The sequence below is a fragment of the Oculina patagonica genome, chromosome 3 (genome assembly GCF_052425735.1).
Source record: "Oculina patagonica isolate OP01 chromosome 3, crgOcupat, whole genome shotgun sequence".
NCBI classification, from domain to species: Eukaryota; Metazoa; Cnidaria; class Anthozoa; order Scleractinia; family Oculinidae; genus Oculina; species Oculina patagonica.
This window is the reverse complement of record NC_135760.1, coordinates 9,711,320-9,732,154: the sequence shown is the minus strand read 5'-3', so window position 1 is coordinate 9,732,154 and position 20,835 is coordinate 9,711,320. Positions and strand designations below refer to the sequence as shown.

General features: G+C 41.8%; 2 protein-coding genes across 2 annotated transcripts in view; both read left to right on the top strand.

Annotated features, from left to right (window-relative positions):
• Window positions 1-19,515, top strand: part of LOC144646418 (uncharacterized) — a 37,717-nt gene extending 18,202 nt beyond the window's left edge. The window contains exons 3-14 of the mRNA XM_078506006.1: window positions 992-1,163; window positions 8,803-8,975; window positions 9,596-9,619; window positions 9,819-10,056; window positions 12,422-12,615; window positions 13,255-13,439; window positions 13,942-14,028; window positions 15,307-15,486; window positions 15,922-16,139; window positions 17,122-17,162; window positions 17,483-17,579; window positions 18,117-19,515. Coding sequence (XP_078362132.1) covers window positions 992-1,163; window positions 8,803-8,975; window positions 9,596-9,619; window positions 9,819-10,056; window positions 12,422-12,615; window positions 13,255-13,439; window positions 13,942-14,028; window positions 15,307-15,486; window positions 15,922-16,139; window positions 17,122-17,162; window positions 17,483-17,579; window positions 18,117-18,396 — 1,889 coding nt within the window. The 3' untranslated portion in view covers window positions 18,397-19,515. The remainder of the gene's footprint in view (window positions 1-991; window positions 1,164-8,802; window positions 8,976-9,595; window positions 9,620-9,818; window positions 10,057-12,421; window positions 12,616-13,254; window positions 13,440-13,941; window positions 14,029-15,306; window positions 15,487-15,921; window positions 16,140-17,121; window positions 17,163-17,482; window positions 17,580-18,116) is intronic.
• Window positions 1-20,835, top strand: part of LOC144646401 (uncharacterized) — a 59,095-nt gene that overhangs the window by 19,952 nt on the left and 18,308 nt on the right. The window lies entirely within an intron of this gene.

Sequence of the window (20,835 nt, the reverse complement as noted above, 5' to 3'; positions counted from 1 at the left end):
TGTTCCCTATTCTGTGAATCTATCAATCAAGTAGACTTATCGTGTCGTGACGTCAAGGCATAAATTATGCTGCATAAATTCCCGCGTGCATTTTATTTTAATTTATTTCACCTCACCAAAGATTCCCGCGCATTTTAAATCATAAGCCACACCCCATTATGACGTCATCCAAAATTAATTTATTCTAGCTGCTCACTTTTAGTGGATGGCTGCTCAAAAAAGGGGCGTCAATCATCCATCCTTTTACTACTCGCGACTGAGTAACAAACTGCATTTTTCCAAGTTAGCCTAAACAGGTTCTTACATAAATTGTAATTAGTACAAATTTAGGCTACGTAGATTCTTAATACGTTCTTATTTTCTGAAGAAAAATTTACATTGCTGCTAATAGAATTTTTACTGGTATTCAGCGTTTTCCTTATATGAAATTAACATACCATTTTATTTAGAATGAAGAATGTCAACTTATGTTATTTCCCTAAAGGTAAACATTTTTAATCAATTTTAGAAAATAAGAACCTTTTTCCCAAATTTCGGCTAAAGAGGTTCTTATATAAAGGGTGTATAACTGGCAAATTTTAGCCTAACAGGTTCTAAAAAAAATTAGGTTCTTGCTCGCAGATTTTACTGTATCTTGATCTGCTCTTTGTAATTTACCTTTAAACTTTTATTATTCAAGTCACTAAATTGTATTTTGAGTTTGGGCGTATAAATCCTCAACACCTCCGAAACATCCCCACAACCCCAAAACTTTGAAAATATTTGATGGGTCGCTAACAAATCGACAAAAACCGACGACTAAAGAGTCGTCCGAAGATTGCCGAAGTCTTTCTCGGATGACCTAGAGATTTCCAAACATTTTAAGATTGCTTCCGAATATACGGACGTATATACAGCTGCCGTGTTATATTTTTCATTTGGTTGTTACTATTTATATAAGTTGAGTTCTTTGTTGCAACGAGAGTTTAAAAATAGATTTTTCTTTTAATAGTTTGTGGCTCAGTGGTCAAAAACACGCTAAAAAGTCCCGGATATCCAAACAACTATCCAAACAGCACAGACTGTCTTTATGTAGTTCCTATTCCACCTGGCATGGCCATGAATGTTTCCTTTAAGTATTTTAAGCTGGAAGAAAACCTTCAAGATGATGATAAAAAGTGCGAGTAAGTAACCTTATTATCTAGCATCACACAGCAGAGTATATCCTAATCACGAAATTTGTAGCAATCTATCAAAATAATAGGTCAAATTAGGTTACTGGTAGGCACCCTTCTACTAGATAAATAATACACAATAATTCCCTGATAATTTCCCAGTTGAGAGACGCATGGCATTAAACAGCAAACGCGTAGCATTTGCTGTTCAGGATTTCAGGGAGAAATAATACACATGCAAAAATTTCAGCATGCTCATTTACTGACAGCACGTCAATTAATCCCAAACAGTGCATGCAGAAAGTTGAAATTAAATTGACTGACAGGAAAGTTGGAAAGCGCGCCAAAACAAAATGGCGGTCACTCTTGGAGGCTTTGGAGAGAGCAAAAACAAATCGGTTAAGGTAAAGTTTGCCGACCGATTTAACGAAAGTTATAAGTATAATATAAACCAAAGTACTAGCAACTGGACGTTTCTGCAGCACAAGAGAGGCTTTACGAAACTACTGAAAACTACCAATCGAGAATTTTCTTACAAGACAGCTCGTAAAGAAGAAAGATTTCCTAATTGAAGTTTCACATTTCAGCCCATACCTGTATTACTGAATGAGAATAAAAGTGCCTGGCAATGCATGACAGAGAGCTTTAAAATTCTGTAGCGGTATCTGGATTTTACAAAGCGCACCAACTTCGTAATGTTTTAACAACGAATCGGAAAGGTGAGCGACCGAACTCGTGTTGTTTGTCATCCACTTGCAGTGAAAGTTTTGCATGTGTATTATCAACAAGTATAGTAATCACATGATTTTGTCGTGCAATCTGGGATAAATCAGCACTAGTAAATTTTTCACGAGGATTCGCAAGCGGATCCAGACAGTTTAATACATTATTAAAACGTTTTACAGCTTGACGAAAGAAACATTTTTCTACCTTTTTTTTTACAATAAGAAAAAACATTGAGTGGTTACATTTCAGTATAAATTACTGGTAGAAATATCAGAACTTAGATAACATAATTAAAGTGTTTAATACTTTGTTACTTGTAGCCTGTTATCGAGGCTATCCTCGACCTACAACTCTTTGGTAGGATCTGTCTTCCATTTGCCATGTACTTTCAAGTGCATTTCGGAACCGATTTGCTGTTACAAAGAACGGGTGTTATCCCCACGGAGCTTAAAGCTATGGATACCGTAGTCGTCCGGGTTGAAACCTAAGAATTTCCCTGCATGACATATAGGAGATTTCTTCCATCTCTTAGCGTATAACTGCGTTGCTCCTGTGAAAAACAAGTGGTCTATAGCAAAGGGAGATTACTATTAGCATCAATACCAAATAAATTCATATGCCTTCTTAGAACACTAATGGGGCAGTATCGAGTTCCCGATTAAATGATATAGACATAGTTAACCCTCCCTGTAAAGTTCGGTCTTGCTTCGAGGCACAAACATCGTTATGTACTCACTAAAAAAATCAATATGGCTGGGAACAATCTTATGTAACTAAATACTACGGAAAAATCCGGCGAAGGCAACTGAACATAAAGCAGCTACCGTAAGGTCCTTTGTCAAATTGCACGAGCCCGTAGGTGGGGCGAGTGCAAATTGTGCTGATTTATCCCAAATTGCACTCGAAATCATGTAATTACCTATACTAATACAACTCACAGCACCATTGAAGAGCGTTTTACCGAACCCTATTGAATAGACTTATTTCTACGCCAGTAAAGGATAAACTCTGCGTTTACTCGAAGGTTTATTCAAAACATACAGCCAGCTCAAGCGAGCACATGGAAAAGACAAAGCTCAGGCGCATGCGCGCCAACAGAAACCGCTGTGTATAATAAATGACGTAATGGCGTGGTTGCCTCTTGACTGTCTTTCTGTGGCCTAGCGGGCAAGCACAGAAGTAAACTGAATGAACATGCAAAACTATGTATAGTAACATACAGGGCTAGAATAGCAACAACAATGAAAGATTTGCCCTTCTAAACATAACTAACACACGCACAACGGGTGCAGTCTCTTGTCCCTAAGACTTGTCCTTCTAAATAAAACAAGCATAACTAACATACGCACAACGGGTGCAGTCTCTTGTCCCTTAGACTTGTCCTTCTAAATAAAACGGGTAGAATAACTGTACGCAAGGGACACAGTCAGTGTTACTCTAAGACCCAGTCAGGGTTGTGCCAAAACGGCGCACGGCGTTGGCGGCCAGACCTTCTCGGGGAAATGACAACAGCAGGTTCAGGTGGCTGTGGAGGTGCAGCAGAAGGAACTGGAGAGGAGTCTGGAATGCAGGGTGCGGGGACAATGGCTGTAGGAACTGGAGGAAGTTCCTGGACAGGTATAACATCATGCACAGGTTCTGGAACCGTGGGTTTGTCGTAGGCTGGAGGCGCAGTAACCACTTGAGAAGGTGCGGGAACAGCGGAGTGTTTTGTTGGTGGCATAACAGGGACGTTGTCCTCATCAGAGTCTGAGGGAGAGGGCTTGTCAAGGCCACGGATGGGACCCTGTGGTGACTGAGCAAGAACTGTAGGTGCCACGGGATACCATTCGGACACAGGCACAGTGTATACTTTGCTGCGAAACTGGGAGGTGGTGAACTTCCGTAGCTCACATGAAAGGTCCTCACTGACGCTGAGACAAGGTATTTCTCACGAGCTTTTAGTTTGTCTTTGTCACCCTTCAAGAAGACTAAGTCACCAACAGAGACAGCAGCTGAGGGTACTCCGGTGCGGCCACGCGCCTTAGATTTTGCACTAGGTGTGTGGTTCTGTTGGCGGGAAAAATGCTGACTAAGGATGAGTTGACGGTCAACTATGGGTAACTGCTGGCCAGTTAGCTGGTCACGTTGAGTCCAGACCTCGCGTGCCGAAAGGCCATCACGGCGGATGCGGGAGTTAGTGTTAGCAGTGGCTAGTGCGAGTGTCACGTCAGACACAGGTCCTCCCTCGGGAGACAAGTTGAGGAGTTCCAGACTGAGCTCCTCAATGGCACGTTCAGCTACAGGATTCTTATTTGGATTCCTGACCCGGCCAATCTCCAAGGAGATTCCGTGGGAGTGGAGGATTGGGTCGTTGGCAAGTGCACAAAAACCAGGAGCAGGGTCAACACGGACAGTTGTACCACCATCCTGTAAGGAACGCAGCTGGGAACATAGGACGATGATGGCATTGCGGAGATCCTCATGTTTCTTGCTCTTGATAAGGGTGGTCAAAGTGTACGAGGAGACAGTTTCTCGTAAAACAAGGATTAATTGGCGGTGACGCCGGGCAACATCAGCAGCAAATGAAACGCCAATGGACCGAGGAGCTTCTTCACATGACTGGGGCTGGAAATGTTTGGGGATTGACTTTAAGGACTGACAGGTGTGACAGGAGGAAGATACAAGATCGATGGCCTTGTCAACATCTAGGGCGAAGAAGTATCTGGTGAAGAGACGCTTGGTTTGGTACTTTGAAGGGTGAGAAAAGCGGATGTGAAGAGCTGTTAATAGGCCGTCCAGGACAGAGCGGGGAACAACTAGTCGCTCACGAGAAGGTTGGAATGATTGATGGTCTCGCACAACGAGAAGGCCGTCAGCAGCAATTACGACGTCCTTAAGGTAGCGTTTCACATCAATGATGTTGGTGGCCTTCTTGGAAGGTCGGGTACCTTGGCTAAGGTGAGAGTGTGGCCTCCGGAGGTGATGACATTCCAGCTGGGTAGCCTGCCAAGCAGCACGGCTTGTGAAGGGCATCTTGACGGAGCCTTGGAGGACATCACTAACGGAGAGGCTGCGAATAACGGAATCTTCGAGCTCGACAATGAACTTGCAGATTTGACAACTAGAATCCAGACATTCTTTGGGGTGTCTGCTTGCATAATCAGAGGGTAGGTTCTCAACACCAGCGATGTGACGTAAGTGGACAGAATAGCGGCTGAGCGTTGACAGGAAGGTGGGTACCCGGGAACTGGCGGAGAATTCACCTCTCTGGAGCTTTTCGTAAGCTTGGACACAAGGTCGGCTGTCGGTGAGTACCTCAGTGGAGTGGGGCGATTGAATGATATAGGGGGCAAAATGTCTAATTGCAGCCCCAATACCCAAGGCCTCAATTTCACAGGGCAACCAAGTCACTTGATGCCGGCGAAGCTTGGCACTAAAAAATCCAGCTAAGAACAGCTGACCGTGTCGGTGTACATACAGTGTGGCTGCAATGCCTTTATTTTTGACGGAGCCGTCAGTCACAATCCATAAGGCATGTTGTGGTCGGGGGATTGTGATGGTCCGGTTGTCTTTCAATGCATGTTGAGCGGCTTTAAAGGTCAGCAGTAACTCGTCAGACCAGGAGATTTTTTCTCTGGAATCCTTTCCTGCGGTGACTTGGTCAAGGGGATCAAGCAGCTCCGCAAATCTTGGAAGCACACGGCTGAGGACCTTGTACGCCCCGATAAAGGAGCGTAGGCCTTGCACTGTCGAAGGAGGCTCCACTGAGGATAAGGCAGCCAACTTGTGGGGGCTAGCTTGTAGGATGCCACTAGACCACACCCAGCCCAGTACGGTGGCCTTTTTGGGGCAGATGATTGTTTTGGCGGCAGACAAGCGAAGATTGTTCTTTTGGAGAAGGGCAAGAACTCTACTCCAATTGTTGAGTACCTCGATAGGGGTGTTTCCCCCGACATACAGGTCGTCAGCGATCTTCGCGACACAGCCCTCCTGAATGAGGTCACCCAGAACTCTGGACATCAGCTCCTCGAGGCAAGTTTCGAAGCCAGGCATTCCCATGGCGGAACGAGTGTACACACGAATGCCTTTGAACGGGGTCGCGACTCCACAGTATTTCATGGATGAGTTTGCTAGGGGGATCTGATAGAATGACTTGAGCAAATCAGTGACAACCATGTACTTCCACTTTCCTATCTCGCGCAGTACGCCATCAACATTCGGCATTAAGGAGGGTTGAGGTTTGCTGTACTTAGCGACTTCTCCGAAGGATGTGACAAGCCTGCTACCGCCATTGGGTTTCTTTACTAGGAACGAGGTGTTCAGGTACTCAACATGGACATTGACTTGCTCAGGTTTTGCAAAGACACCGGCAGCTTCGAGCTCGTCAAACTTGTTTTGTAATTCTTCGAGGGTGTTCCTGTTGTACTGTGGGAGTCTGCCTTTGCGCTGAGGAGGGAGGGTAGGCCCAATGTTGACGACAGCCTCAATTTTGCCGCTTGCACCATTGTACTTGGAGATGGATGGATTGAAGACATCATCAAACTCAAGATTGACAGCCTTGAACTTGTCACGAGTGACCTGATCAAGGCACCCATCGGGGTCGAGAATCACATGGGGCGAAAAGGGCTTGCAGGAGGCTAGGGAAGGAGAGGCAGCTGCATGATCGGTGGTAGGCGCAGTGGAGGCAGAGGTGTCAACGGGTAAAATGTGTCGAACCTGGCATAGCTGTTCACCACTCTTCAGAAGGATGGGGGAGTCGGTCGTGTTGGAGACGCGAACGGCGTGATCCACAGAGAGAATTTGCTGTGGTGGAGGCCAAGCATCTTCTGGTTTACGTGGCAGGTTAGACGGGCAGTCTATCCGGGGCTCAAGGGCCCACAAGGTGTTCGGGTCAGAGTCAGGAGGAGTACTGAACTGAACATATTCACCTGGAAGAACAACGGTGCGATTTGGGTTGCGCAGCAGGAAGGACTGTGTACGCCGCACATTAGGTTGATGAGTATGCCGGGAGGGCAGACTGTAGTTAATAATTTCAGAGCCACCGATTGCAATCTGACGTTTGGCAGGACGAACACCAATGTCGTTGCGGACCATGAATGGGTTACCAGCTAGGATATCGACGTCCAGCTGACGAACGACAAGGGCATCCAGCTCAAAGGTCCGCTGACTACGGGTAAGGGAGCAGTGAACTTCGCCAATGACATCCATTGGGGTTACTCCATCAGCCTGCCGAGCCATTTGGGAGGCCGGGGTGATCGGGAAGCCGTATAGCTTGGCAGAGGAGGCGCGAATCATGTTGGAGGTGGCGCCGGTGTCCAGGGTTAGCTGCACAGGGTGTTCGTGATAGAACATGTTAAGGACAGGTGATTGGACTATGCTGACGCTAAGGGCGGCAGGCTCTTCACCCTGGACTGGTGGGGCTACGAGGTCGCTGCTCTCACAAAGGGGCTCGTACTCATCAACACCAGCATCTTCGAGGTCATCCACCACCAAGCGAGACCGGGCCCACGGTCGACGGTCGCGATCAGGGAAGTAACGGCAATCCATCAGGTTGTGAGTGGTATGTGGGCGCTCGGCAGTCTTGCAGAGGATGCAGGACAAGAAGGGGCGGCGTCGGGGTTGGCCCTGAACACTATTAGGATTGCGCCTTGGTGAGCTATTGCCGACACGCATGGCTTTGGTATCTTCGATGCTACGTAACTCATCAAGTAGAGATCCAAGGGCTTGAGAGATCTCAGGTTTCAGTGAAGCCAGGGTCTTATTGCGTAACTCAGAGCCATACTAGAAGGGGTAATCCTGGGTGTATCAACTGGAGCCAAAGAACCACGACTGTGTTCTCTAGGGTGGGGGAGAGAACTTCATCAGAAGTTACAGCATCTCCATGGTGTGTTAAGCCGCCGTGAACAGAAAGGAGGTTGTCCTCAAAGAAAGCCATAAGACGTTGGAACAAGTCCTCGGGTCGCTCATCTGGTTGAAGGCGTATACTGGCCAAATCAAGAAAATGTGCGCCGGTGGACTGGAAACCATAATGTTGGCGGATTTTCTGCCATATGTCCTTTAGTGAGGTTGAATGCTTAACAATAGAGTTCCTAGAGATTACGGGACAGAAGTTGGCTATCTGGCCGAGTAGTAAGTCGAGGTGGGCGTTCTTCTGGACCGCAGTTAGTCGCTCGGCTTCAGGGACAGTAGTGCCATCGTTGGTAAGGCCCCTACGCGGGTTTGCGGCGGTTTGCTTTTGCGACATCTACTCCAAAACAAGGTAATTCCAACATTTCATAGCCGTAATTTCAAGCGAGCGAACTGAACTTTCCAACATGGCCGCCTCGGCTCGAGCTCCCAAACAGTGGCAATTAACAAAGGTTGAAACGATTACTTCCTTCGAAAGTTGGCGACAGAACTTGCTAGAGCAGGATCCGTAGTCCACACTTGTGTTTGTGAATTCGAGGCGTGGGTAAAGCGCTGCCACCACGCCAGTAAAGGATAAACTCTGCGTTTACTCGAAGGTTTATTCAAAACATACAGTCAGCTCAAGCGAGCACATGGAACAGACAAAGCTCAGGCGCATGCGCGCCAACAGAAACCGCTGTGTATAATAAATGACGTAATGGCGCTATATATTAAAATGCTAACTTTGTTTCGATGTTTAGGGTAATAAAACAAAAGAAATCTTATCGAGGTCGTGAAATGGATAAATAATTTCTTTTTTTTTCCTTAGCCCAGGAGCCAAGTTATAATTTTATATGTCGAGTTTAGCCTATTAAATGGGCAAAACGCTCGGAATTGGAAGAGGTGGAGAGGGGTACCCTTTGACATACTAGCACGCATTTCATGGCGAGTAGGAAAATCCGAGTTAAATGCCCACACGTTTGGACGGGCTTTTGGCTTTAATAAAAGCTTTTCTGATCCTCCAAAAATTCTTTAATTTATCTTGGCTTTTTAGGTTTGACTATGTGAAGATTGATAATGACCAAAACAACAAATATGGTGTGTACTGTGGTGAAAAGACTGGAGAATCAGTTCTTGTAAATGGCAAATACGTCGTGATCAAATTTTACTCAGATGAAAATATTCAAGAAAAGGGATTTCTGTTGCATTTCACTGCTGTCCCAGTTGGTAAGTACAGAGAGAATTATTCCAACAGTTTGACTTTTACAGCAGAGTGGAAATATGAGAAAATTAGATCAAAAATCGTCTTCAAACCTGAAAGGAAATATCGATAATACTGATCAGCATGCATTGTTTAGAGCAAATTTGGTATTCTGAGACTGAGCCTTTTTCACGTTTAAGCCACCAGTTACCCATCCAAAATATTGCGACATTAACTTGAGCAGCGCGACATTATATGAAAGTCTTTAACATCTCAATCTCTAAAAACTCTTTCATTCAGTTGCTTGATGATAATGTTCTGAAACTCTTCATCTTAAAAAGGTTTCTTTTTTAAGTTTCTCCTTCTTTTCATTGCCTTAGTTGTTTGTTGAACACAACGTTCCTGCTCTTTTTTTTTTTTCAAAGTTTATGTGTGGGCTTGCACGAAGTGTGACCAATACAAAAAAGGACAAAAAAATCTGTCGGTTTACAAGCAAGAATACAAGTATTAGGCTTACTGATTTAATCATAATAAATTTGCATTTTTGTAAACCCACACGTGGGCATTACATACCTATTGGAATTGGCAGCCACCGTCTGTATTTTTGCATACTGTTTTAATGTTGAATTCTGTTGTTTTTCAACAGGAAACAAAACGACCACACCAAACGGTAAAATGTTTTTTCATATTTATTCCATGCCTTCATGATTGCTTTTTAGTTTCTATAGCCTTCTTATAGCTTCCCATGCACAAAGTTAAAATCAACAGCACTGCCTTTAACAGTAAACAATTGTTACAAAATAGTAAATGATTGTACATAACATTGCATAGATTTTAATTTAAAAACAATTTTTGATTCTTTATTTAAGCATCTGTCAATCTGGTTCCAACCAGCTCGATCGATTCCTCAACAATAGTAATTAGCCCTACTCAAAATGCTTCCAAACCTACAAAAGCCCCTGGTAATACACGTGATCCTAACAGCACGGACACAAAAGGGTTATCTACGTCAGTGATCGTGGTGATAGCTCTTGGGGGTGGTGTGACGGCTGTGATCATTGGACTAGCTGTTCCTTGCTACATTTGGAAGAGAAGGAGAGATAAAAGGTTTCACTAATCTTAACATTATTTCTATAGTTTGTTAAAGTAACCAACAGGTCTATATGCAAGCAAACTGACCTTACTTTTTTAAAAAAATTCATTAACTAATACCCCATTCACACCAGAGCTAAAACATGTTTAAAAGATGTTTAGTAAAACACAGTTCAAAATTGTTTTCTGAATTGTCAGCTGAAGTTTCTAACTTACGTTTTTTGACCCTAAATTTAACCGGTGAGGGTAAAAGGAGGAATGAGTTTGTGGAATGGCATGTGGCATGACTTGCGGAATGGCATAATTATGCAGAATGTAATTTACGCGGAATGACTCATTGACATAAATTATATTGAAAAGCGCGCCAATTTTTAAGAGCAGGCGCATTATTTATTACTGTTAAAACAGTCTTAACCCTCGGACGTACAAGGGGGGGGGGGGGATGGATGCCACCCCCCTTCCGTAAGGTTTTTTCCCAATTTAGAAAAAACCATTTACCCTACAATGCTGAAACTTTAGGTAGCTGTTCATTCATCCTTTGCGGAAATTTTGATATGTCAACCATGTGTCCATGGTATATGACGTTGCCATGGAAACGTCATAAATACAAGCAGGTCTTGCCAAAAATCGTCATTTTTAACATTTTTCTTGATTTTTTCCAGTTTTTTCAAGCAGAAGTGTAAAATTTGTTTATTTTTACATTCCATAAGCATTCTAGCTTGATTTTGCATCAATTTCCGTTATTTTGTGACTTTTTAAGAAAATGTTGAAATCCAAGATGGCGGATCCAAGATGGCGGCTCTTATGACGTCACGTGACGTTATATGACGTCACAGCCAATAAAAATTATGTCATCTTGTAGAGAAAGCTAAGGGCTTTCTTCTCAGAGCAAAATAATTTCGCTACGCCTTAATATAACGAAAACTCCGGGGAGGGGTTCCATCCACCCCCCCCCCCCCCCCTTGTACGATGATGGGGGTATGAGTTTGCTTGTACGTTCGAGGGTTAACATGATGACAATCGATTGAAGGTACTTGTCCTTATCCATCACGTGTTGAATGATCGATGTAGTAATGTACAGGATACAAAGCAGAGAGATTTGGAACAATACGGCGTATTTGTTTCATTGAAAGTCTACTAGCCTTTCTTTTCGTTGGTCTCCTTCTCAGCCGCTCGGGCCGAAATCACGCAACGCTCCCCGGTTTGTCCCGAGCGCCGGGCTGCGAAAAGACTAGCTTTTCCCCTGCCATTACGAAGACTATATAAACTCAGTGGAAGACATAACACTAACTTAAAAAAGCGAAAGCCGACCGCCGATGGAGTAGAACGAAATTTTCATGTAGTCACCGGCTGCATGGTATAAAAAACAAGTATCGTATTTCAAATCTAGCCAGCTCGCATTGCAGATTTTCCGATAAGGAATCCGGCGAGTAATTATCACTGCCTACTTGTTATGAATACTTGGCTTTCTCTTACGAAAAGAAAATCATCCGCTAAATATACATTTAATTTTACCGCAAAGAAATAAACTAAAAGTAGTTGTCATCAATGAAACCAATAGCTTTTTTCCACCCTTAGCAAGTTTTGATTTAGAAAAAAAAAACGGTTCCTGGAAAAAAGCAGTGACACGGTCACACACTTATTTCGCGGGCAGGTAACTTGCTTTCATTCAATGCACTGTCTTTTTAAAAACTTTTCTTCAAATGGGTTGAATTTGTTTATCTTGCCTTGAAGTACGTAGCTTTAGAACGAATATCGTTCTGTTCTTTAAGGCAAATAGACGAGAGTTTTTTTTCACTACTCGGCCAAGATTTAGCCGCTTGTTTCAGCAACGCACTGTATACAGTCGATATTTCAAGTCCTCGGAAGCGTCACGGTAAGTGGCTAAAATATTTTCTCTGGTTCTATTCGGCGTAAATCGGTGATTTGAACGTTGAAATGATCTTTGCAACGCTGTGCTATGGAAGTTTCCTTGTCCATACTGCACTGCTCAGTCCTTGATAGTTTGAGAGAGCAGCGATTTAATAAGGCGGCTTCTCTTTTAAAATTTTGGCGCCCTTTTCATTAGAATTTATTTCAATGAGTCATTCCGCGTAAATTACATTCCGCATAATTATGCCATTCCGCAAGTCATGCCACATGCCATTCCGCAAACTCATTCCTCCTTTTACCCTCACCGAAATTTAACACGAGGAATTCAAAGTTACAACTTTATTTTATTTGAACCCTATGTAAAATTCAGTTCCTTAGTCTTCTGTTGCTGGTTTTCATTTAGTTAAACCTGGCTTAACTAATCACGTTTTACTGTTTTAATGGTGTATTATTATATTTAGCTCTTTTTAAACAGCCAGGATTGATTCTTTAAAAATTGATATTGCAGGAAAAAGAATAGCAACAGGTTACCAAAGAAAAGTCAAAGAAATGGTAAATGGGAAGTGAAGAGAGAGGACGTCACTTTATGTGAAGAGCTCGGTCATGGTGCCTTTGGTAAAGTGTATAAAGGAATCATGAAAGTCCCTTCATTAAAGAAGAAAACAAAATCGACAATAACTGTAGCGGTGAAGATGCTACAAGGTATGTTACAAAGGACTTATGCACTCGCAGGCTATGTAACCTGGGAAAGATTTTTTAACTTTTTTGTTGTACCGAGACTATTCATACATTCAGGACAGCCCTATAGCTATCAACATTGCTGATCCTCGCAGTATACAGGACGCGTGTCACATATAAATCAATAAATGGCCTTGCTCGCCATGTGTTTCTCTTAGTGAATAGAGCGCTCGGATCATGTAATGGGTTCGCTTCCCGTCGGGGACTTAGATTTTTTTCGTTGCCCCACGCTCGTCACATTAAACAATACACCCTTCTCAACCTTAACACCAAAAAATACTAACTCCAATCAAGAGACTTATTTATACGGGTAAGTCTGTTGAGCTCCATATCGAGCAGTACGTTTACAACCTCGGTCTGGAGCATTTTTCTGTCTTCAGCAGAGGTTAGACACTTTACCCTCAAGGTGCCTACCTCCATAGGTACCAGCGAACTGCTAAGTAATGTGACCCGCTGTCGGGTGTCGTGTGATGGAATAGCATCCCATCCAGAACTAGCAGTTTTCCTAGTCGCTTCGTCCCATGAAAACCGGTATAAGCATTGGCTCTTGTTCCGGCTATACCTTTTGAACCGTTATCAATAGTTATTGCTTAAACGTTTCAGAGGATGCCACTCCTGATCAGAAGAAAGATTTCTTAGATGAGATTAATCTGATGAAAACAGTTGGCTCACATAAGAACATCGTGAGTCTGATTGGCTGTTGCATCAAGTCCTCTCCAAATTTCCTCATAGTGGAGTTTGCATCACAAGGAGACTTGCTCTCTTATCTGAGAGCGCGGAGAAAAAAGGTAAAAGCTTTAGCGTAGCCTGAGTCTGCATAAAGAGGACCTTTTTCGATCAAAAATACACCGTAGGAATTGATATGTAGCCAGCCTTCTCTCTCAACATATCGTAGTGCTCTTTCCCTAATTTTATTGGACAACAAAAAATGGAAGTTGTTCGGGCTGTGCCAAGGAGTTGCTCAAATTGGTATTTGTACGTACTCCGACTTCAAAGTTACAGACGGCTAATTTCTAGACAAAAACAGTTCAAATATAGAGATATTTCAACATAAATGGCACTAGCCTTTTCTAGACTCTTAGATTATTAATAACTTATAATTTATATGTGGTGGATCGACCAAGCAATATTCAATACTATGATTTTCTTTTTCTAATTCCCAAGTTTAAGTTACCCGATCCACAGCGATCTGAGAACTTTGTAAAAGAAACACTAAAGAATCATTACAAAGACGAATTCATAAATTTTTTTTCTACGTTTCACACGATTTGCTTAATTTATGACTTCCAGATAAAAGACACCAAAGTCGCATACGTTGACGTGCAAGAAAGCCCGCCGACCCTACCAATATCACTGAACCAGAAAAATGCAGGCAGAGTAAGTTATGTTTCACTTGACCTTCACCTGGATCTTGCTCCGACGAAGAACTAGCGCTCGAAACGTCAGCTTTTTAAATTCGCTATCAACTTCTAGTTAATGATCAACTAAAGCTAACTAAATGACTACGTTACCGAGGCCTTCCAAGGGGTTTTGGCGACAGGCGACAATGCTCCAAAATAGCTAATAATGTAGCGACAATCCTGTTCCAGAGCAACCATGGACAGCCGACAGAAACTACCATTGAAATGGTCTATAAGGCCTCATTACCTTTACCTTAACCCGCACGCCAGATTAGCTCCTTTAAGTTATTCTATCTATTCTGTATTTTTTTTTCAATTTTCTCTTAAATATGTAAAGCGCTATTGATCAGAACATGGAAATATGCGCTATATAAATTAACAAATTATTATTATTTTTATTATTAATGTCTCTGTTCCGCATCAAAATATCTTATGTAATAAATCAAAACACACAACACAAAGTTTGGCGTAATGGGGGACACATACCCTGCGGTTGGCGTGACAAGCGACTAAAATTGCGTGACCTTTTAAAGCCTCACTTGTCTCCCCAGGACTACGCTTACAGGCAGAACAAGAGTATTGGCAGGTCGATACATATCGTGTGCCCTTAAAAGCCTCACTTATCTCCCCAGCACCATAAGCTAGTGCTGGATCGGACAAGAGTATTGGCAGGCAAAGAAATAACAAACACAAGCAAAAATAAAGCCAAAAGGCTTGGGGGAAGTCGCTACCAAGACTTAACCGAGAACCGCAAAAGGGGAAGTGTCCCAAATTTATTGTAACAAAAACAAGAAGTCTCTCACAAAAAGGGCTGGGAGGGTGGGAAAAAAACTTACAACGATTGAAACGAAATAACTGTGATACTATTACAATGCTACCACGAGGAGAATGAAGTGTTACATCAAAGGTATAAACTTAACAGACACATGAGGTACAATGTACAACCAATAGTAAAATACGTACTGTAAAGCAACTAGGCATCACGAGATAACATTGTGAAACATTGAAGGCCTTAGCCAACCGCATTAAGCGAAAGAAATAAAAATGAGACAGTGTTGCAACACAGTAGAATTACATTGCCAGCATGCATGCATTGTTGACCTTGACTGACCGTAACGTGTAGTACGTCACGATCCATTAACTGCGTTTTACAGTTTATTATTGTAAAACTTTATTATTATTATTATTATTATTATTATTATTATTATTATTACTATTATTATTATTATTATTATTATTATTATTATTCAAACAGCACCTTAAACCTGATATTGACGACATTGAAGAAGTCAACGTGGCTTTCTCGAAGGCAGAGAGCAGCATTGACATAAATGTTAAAAGCGCTCAGTCTTTGAAGGAGGAACAACAAGATCAAGTCGATTCTTTGTCGCCGCAGGACATGATGTCCTTTTCTTGGCAAATATCAAAAGGAATGGTGAGTGGGAAAATTATTGTTAACAGTTTAATTTGTAAAAGATGAAACTGTTTTGATGGAGTGAAGAGTAAACTATCTATACTCTGCGATCGCACTTTCCTTCTCTAACCAAAACACTCCTTTACCATTTACCCTGGGTGTCTCGTACTCTTTCCTCCGACAAGTAGGACTTTTAAGACTTGTCTTTCCCCGGTAAGAACAGAGCCCCTTAAAAGGTCCGTACCATTTGCATGTCTCTCCTGCTTCAAGTCATCTTTTAAGACAAATGCGCGGCTTTTGGACGAGAGAAGTTTATGGTAAGTGCTTACCCTTTGGGTTGCTTAATGATCATATAGATATCCATACATTCTTACATTAACCTAACGTACTAAAATCCAACCGAATTTTTCCTGCAAAAGCAAGCAGCCACAGTGATTAACGATATTTTTTTGTTAGCAATACCTATCAGCAAAGGGTATCATTCATCGGGATCTCGCCGCCCGCAATGTCTTAGTCTGTGACAACAAACTTGTCAAAGTCGCTGATTTTGGTTTGGCGCGAAGTTCGCACGGAGAGAATGTATATCACGTGACAGGTCAGCACAATAAACTTCCTGTGAAGTGGATGTCGCCTGAAGCCATAAATGACGGTGTTTTCACCACAAAAAGTGATGTGTACGTGAGTTAAGTTTTACATTTAGTTTGCATAGTTTGCATCTCTCCATATTAATTTGAGGACAGACCCTTTTTCCAAATTACTCTCCATGCGTCTTAATGATGATAGATAAATACCGAAAGAAACAAGCAATGACATGATCCACATCGTGAGTCCACTAATTAAAGGGAACCTCTGTTGTTAAGGCAAGTTGACGTTGAGTTGTTTGAAATAATGCCTAAACTACAAATTTTACAGGACAGGGGAGAAGCAGCATTTAATAACAACCGTATACGGAAAAGATTATGGCTTTTAAATTTCCCGCTCGGCGCCATTTTGGAATTTATGACGTCAGTGCGTTGCCCAATTGTTTCACATAAAAGAACCTCTGCTTTCTAATAATAGCGGCAACGCAGTGACATCATAAAATTCAAAATGGCGACGCGCGGGAAATTTAAAAGCACAAAAATTGACAAATCAAAGGCCCAGTATTCTAATGAAAAAAGGAATCCGCGACTTTAAACAACCAAAACGATTTTAGACTGTGTTAAACTTATTATTTTGACCAGAACTGTTTTACAGTCGAGGTTCCCTTTAAAGAAATTGGCCAGTAAAGAAGAGTCAAGAAGCCTGGGAAAAAACACGCCTTATAGAAGCGATAAGAACCCGTGATGCACCGATGTTTTTTTAGGCTTCTTTTCCCCATTTGCTCAAATTGGTAGGCTCAAGGTGAGGATCATATTTTCCTTTCTTCGACTTAATGATGTTACTAACAATAATGTGCACTCAGATTTAAAATTTATCTAACAGAGAAGTGTCAGGAATGGCGTTTACTAAAGGTCGATCAATTAAATCATTTTGGGAGAAGGGGAAGGGAATGGAGGGACCGGGCCGAGAGAGGGAGAGGAGAGAGAAGAACGGAAAGGAAACGTAAATTTCCAGTAAATTGAAAGGAATTCGTAAAAAGCAGTATTTTACTAAAAATATTTTGTTGTATCATAGGTGGTCATATGGCGTTGTGCTCTGGGAGATTGCGACTCTCGGTAAGTTTTCTCATGCTCCTGCAGAAGTATCCCACACACACTGTTTTGGCTATTGTTCATCCCTTGACAGAATAGCACTACTAGCAAACCTTCTATGACGAGTAGATGCACAAACGTTCTCCTTACTTACCATAGTTTAGCTTTGCCAAAGCTTTATTCGAATGGATCAAGATTCAATAACTAAAGAATTTAAGTCGTTTCAGAGAGGCGCTTGACCCTTTTTATTAGTGCTCAGTGTTCACATAGAACAAACATGTCCGTTTTGGCTGGTGAAAGGGGGATGGAACGTGATAAACGTTGTATATGAATTTCATTTTTAGGTGGTTTTCCTTACCCGGGAATCAGAAACAGTGAACTTATGAGACAGCTCAGGAGAGGATATAGAATGGAAAAGCCAGATACATGCTCAGAGGAGTTGTGAGTAACAACTGTTATTATTTTATGAGTTGGAGGCAGGGATAGGTTGTTAGTCAGTAAGTTATTGCTACAGCTGTTTACCGGCTAAAACAACTTAGGAATCACCGAATCAGGGACGGCGGAGCATTTTTCCAAGTGGGGGGGGGGGGGGGGGGGGGGGGGGGCTGGCTGGTGACTTCAAGTGCGGCGGCTTAAAAGACTCTTCTCTTAGTAAGACTTTATTTTTTCGAAAATTCTGGGGGGTAAAGCTCCCCCCCCCCTCCCCCCTCCCGGCTCCGCCGTCCATGGGAATAAATCATGTGGTAATAAACTAAAAAAATAAAAGTATTTTAATATATCGAAACAATTAAAAATGTAAAAAAATATATAGATTGATCGAAATACAGTTAAGCTCTAGCTAATGGAGAGAGGGATTTTGGGATCTAAGATCTTGGGGACACTTTGGTGTGTGTGTGGGGGGGGGGGTGGGGGGAGTTTGTTTCAAACGTTTACAGTATGTTATTAAGGAGCTTATTTCTCATTGATCCTCCAACACAGCTATCAATTGATGACGCGTTGCTGGGCAGACGATCCTGATGAACGGCCAACATTCACCGAGCTGTGCCAAGATCTGGAGGACTGGATGCAGCGAGACGTTCCTTATTTAGACTTGGGCCAGTTAGATGAAGATCAACCTTACTATGATGCATCTGCAGTATCAGCGGTCAACAAATCGTCCTATGAGGGACATGAGTCAGAGGGTCCTGACCCAAACACCACCGCAGCGAGTTTGGCTTGCGACAACAATGACGACGAATCCGAAAGTACAAAGCTTTAGACAGACTTAAAAACGTAAATAGGACATGTAGATGACAAGGTCCTCTAAAAACATGCTAAAAATAGAAGAATAGAATATGATTGGGGAGTTTAAACATACCACGATCGAGCCTGTGGGTCACATTGTACAAAAAGAAGCCATGCTGGGACGCGAGTTACGTAGTGGGACATTCAGAATAAAGCGAATCACCGCAGTCAAACTTCGCCTTGCGTAACTTGCGACGTCCCAGGTTGGCTGTTCTTATTTGACCGAATTGTGCTAGAGCCTATTGAGCTTAAATTAACTTAGTGTACATTTAAAACTCATTTTGCGGGCAAAAATGGGAACTTACGGGGACTAAAATAGATTTGAGAACGGCTGTCATTTTAATACAGCAGTAGCCAAGCAAAATACGAGAGAACACAACACCTGCTACCTTCATGATACAGGAAGAGTTTTTTTTTTTTTCGAAAGCTCTTTTAAACTCCAAATTTAAATTACTAAAAAGGCCGCATAATGGTACAAAATGAAAAACATTACTGAGCCAAATGATGACTTAAATTTCCAAAAAGCCTAGCCTTTCACTTGCCTGTGGGTTGGAGCCTCAACAATAACAACTTTTCAAATTTTTCATAAAGCAAGTGTGTGAGAAAATATTTCGTCGTCACGAAGCATTCGTCCGGTTAACACACACTAGCACTACTAGCGTTGAGCAGCTATACGTCTAAAGGAAACGGACAAATTGGTGATTAAAAATTAAGTAAGGTCAGGGCTCTTAAGGTGGTAGACTGGAGTTTGGCTCAAAAATGAAACATATCAAAACATTCAAGGATTTGAAAGATAACATAGATTTATTCATAACCCCAAGAGATAAGCGCTCAATTCTCTCTATGTGCGGAATAATTTAAGCCTAAAGTCGGTCGCTAGGCCGGCACTTTGCGCCGCCATATTGAATTTATTGTGTGACACGCGAGTGACACGCACGTGCACCAAATGTTGATTTGAGTCTGCTTTTGCCGTTGAAAAGCTTTGCTACGTTTTGGAAGACGCAAGTTCAGGTCCGCTGTACCTTTCCTGTGAAAGAGACTGCAATATATTCTACAAAAGAAGCCAAATAACGATCATTATATCGGACGAACGTGATTTAGAAAGCGGCATTGTGTTACACTATCGATCATTGTGAAATATCAACTATAAGCCGAAATTAGTCGTTCAGAGCAATTTACACGTCTTGAATTAAAAGTTGATGGTAGAAATAAACTTAACTTATGTCCTTTGTGTGCTTTCTTGGTATTTTGGCTCCATTTAATGGTTAAATCGTGTTTTTTTTCATTTCTGGGACTCGTGGCATAACATTTCCACAACACCGCAAGAATTTTACCGCACAGCACGAGATTCTTCACGGGAGACTTGCGCAGTAACTCAGTACGCCTATTATCCGCTGTGCCCATTAGCCGAGGTCTCAAGTTCACATCGTTGCTATGCATTACGTAATTGTTTACGCCACCATCTTGAACTTCGTCAAAGGACGGACAAGATCGTAATATTTAATTAAGTAACTTTACTTCTCCTTCCAGTGATAGAGTGATAAATTATGATATTATCAGAATATATAATTAAGTGGTTTTTCTTCTCTTCCCAGTGATAGCGTGATAAATCATTATACTATCAGAATATTTAATGAAGTTGGAATTCGTTCTTCTCCCAGTGATAGAGTGATAAATCATGATATTATCAGAATCATATAATTAAGTGGTTTTTCTTCTCCTCCCAGTGATAGGGTGATAAATCATGATATTATCAGAATATTTAATGAAGCTGGAATTCGTTCTTCTCCCAGTGATACAGTGATAAATCATGATATTTTGAGAATATTTAATTAAGTAGTATTTCTTCTCCTCCCAGTGATAGAGTGATAAATCATTATATTATCACAATACTGCACTTTCTCTAACCCTAACCCTAACCCTAACCTAACCCTAACCCTTACCCAAACGCTAACTTTAAATAATAACATTGCCTCTAAACTGTAACCCTAATTTTAAACGATAACTTACATTAACCCCGGACAATCCCAATACGTAAATATTACCCGCATCTTACTAAATAAGTATTTGAAAGTTACAAGAAAAATGACACAGTACAAACGAAATATTTTTTGGTTTGTGAATAACAGCCATTAAAAGGCCAAAGAGGGAGTTAAAAAAAGCCAAAATCTGGTGTTACGAAAGTTAATCTTGCCGTATCTTAAAGGAGTAAATAGCAATGTAATTATGTAGATTTGTGGACAATTTTGATATTATCATGATATATCATAATATCATTGTGTCTATTATTACTTGAGTGAGATTTGAAAATGATAGTGATACATGATATGATTCTAACTTGATAGTGATACCTTGATAATGATAATTCGAAAATTTGATAACAAAAATTATACTAGCAACTATCATGTAAATA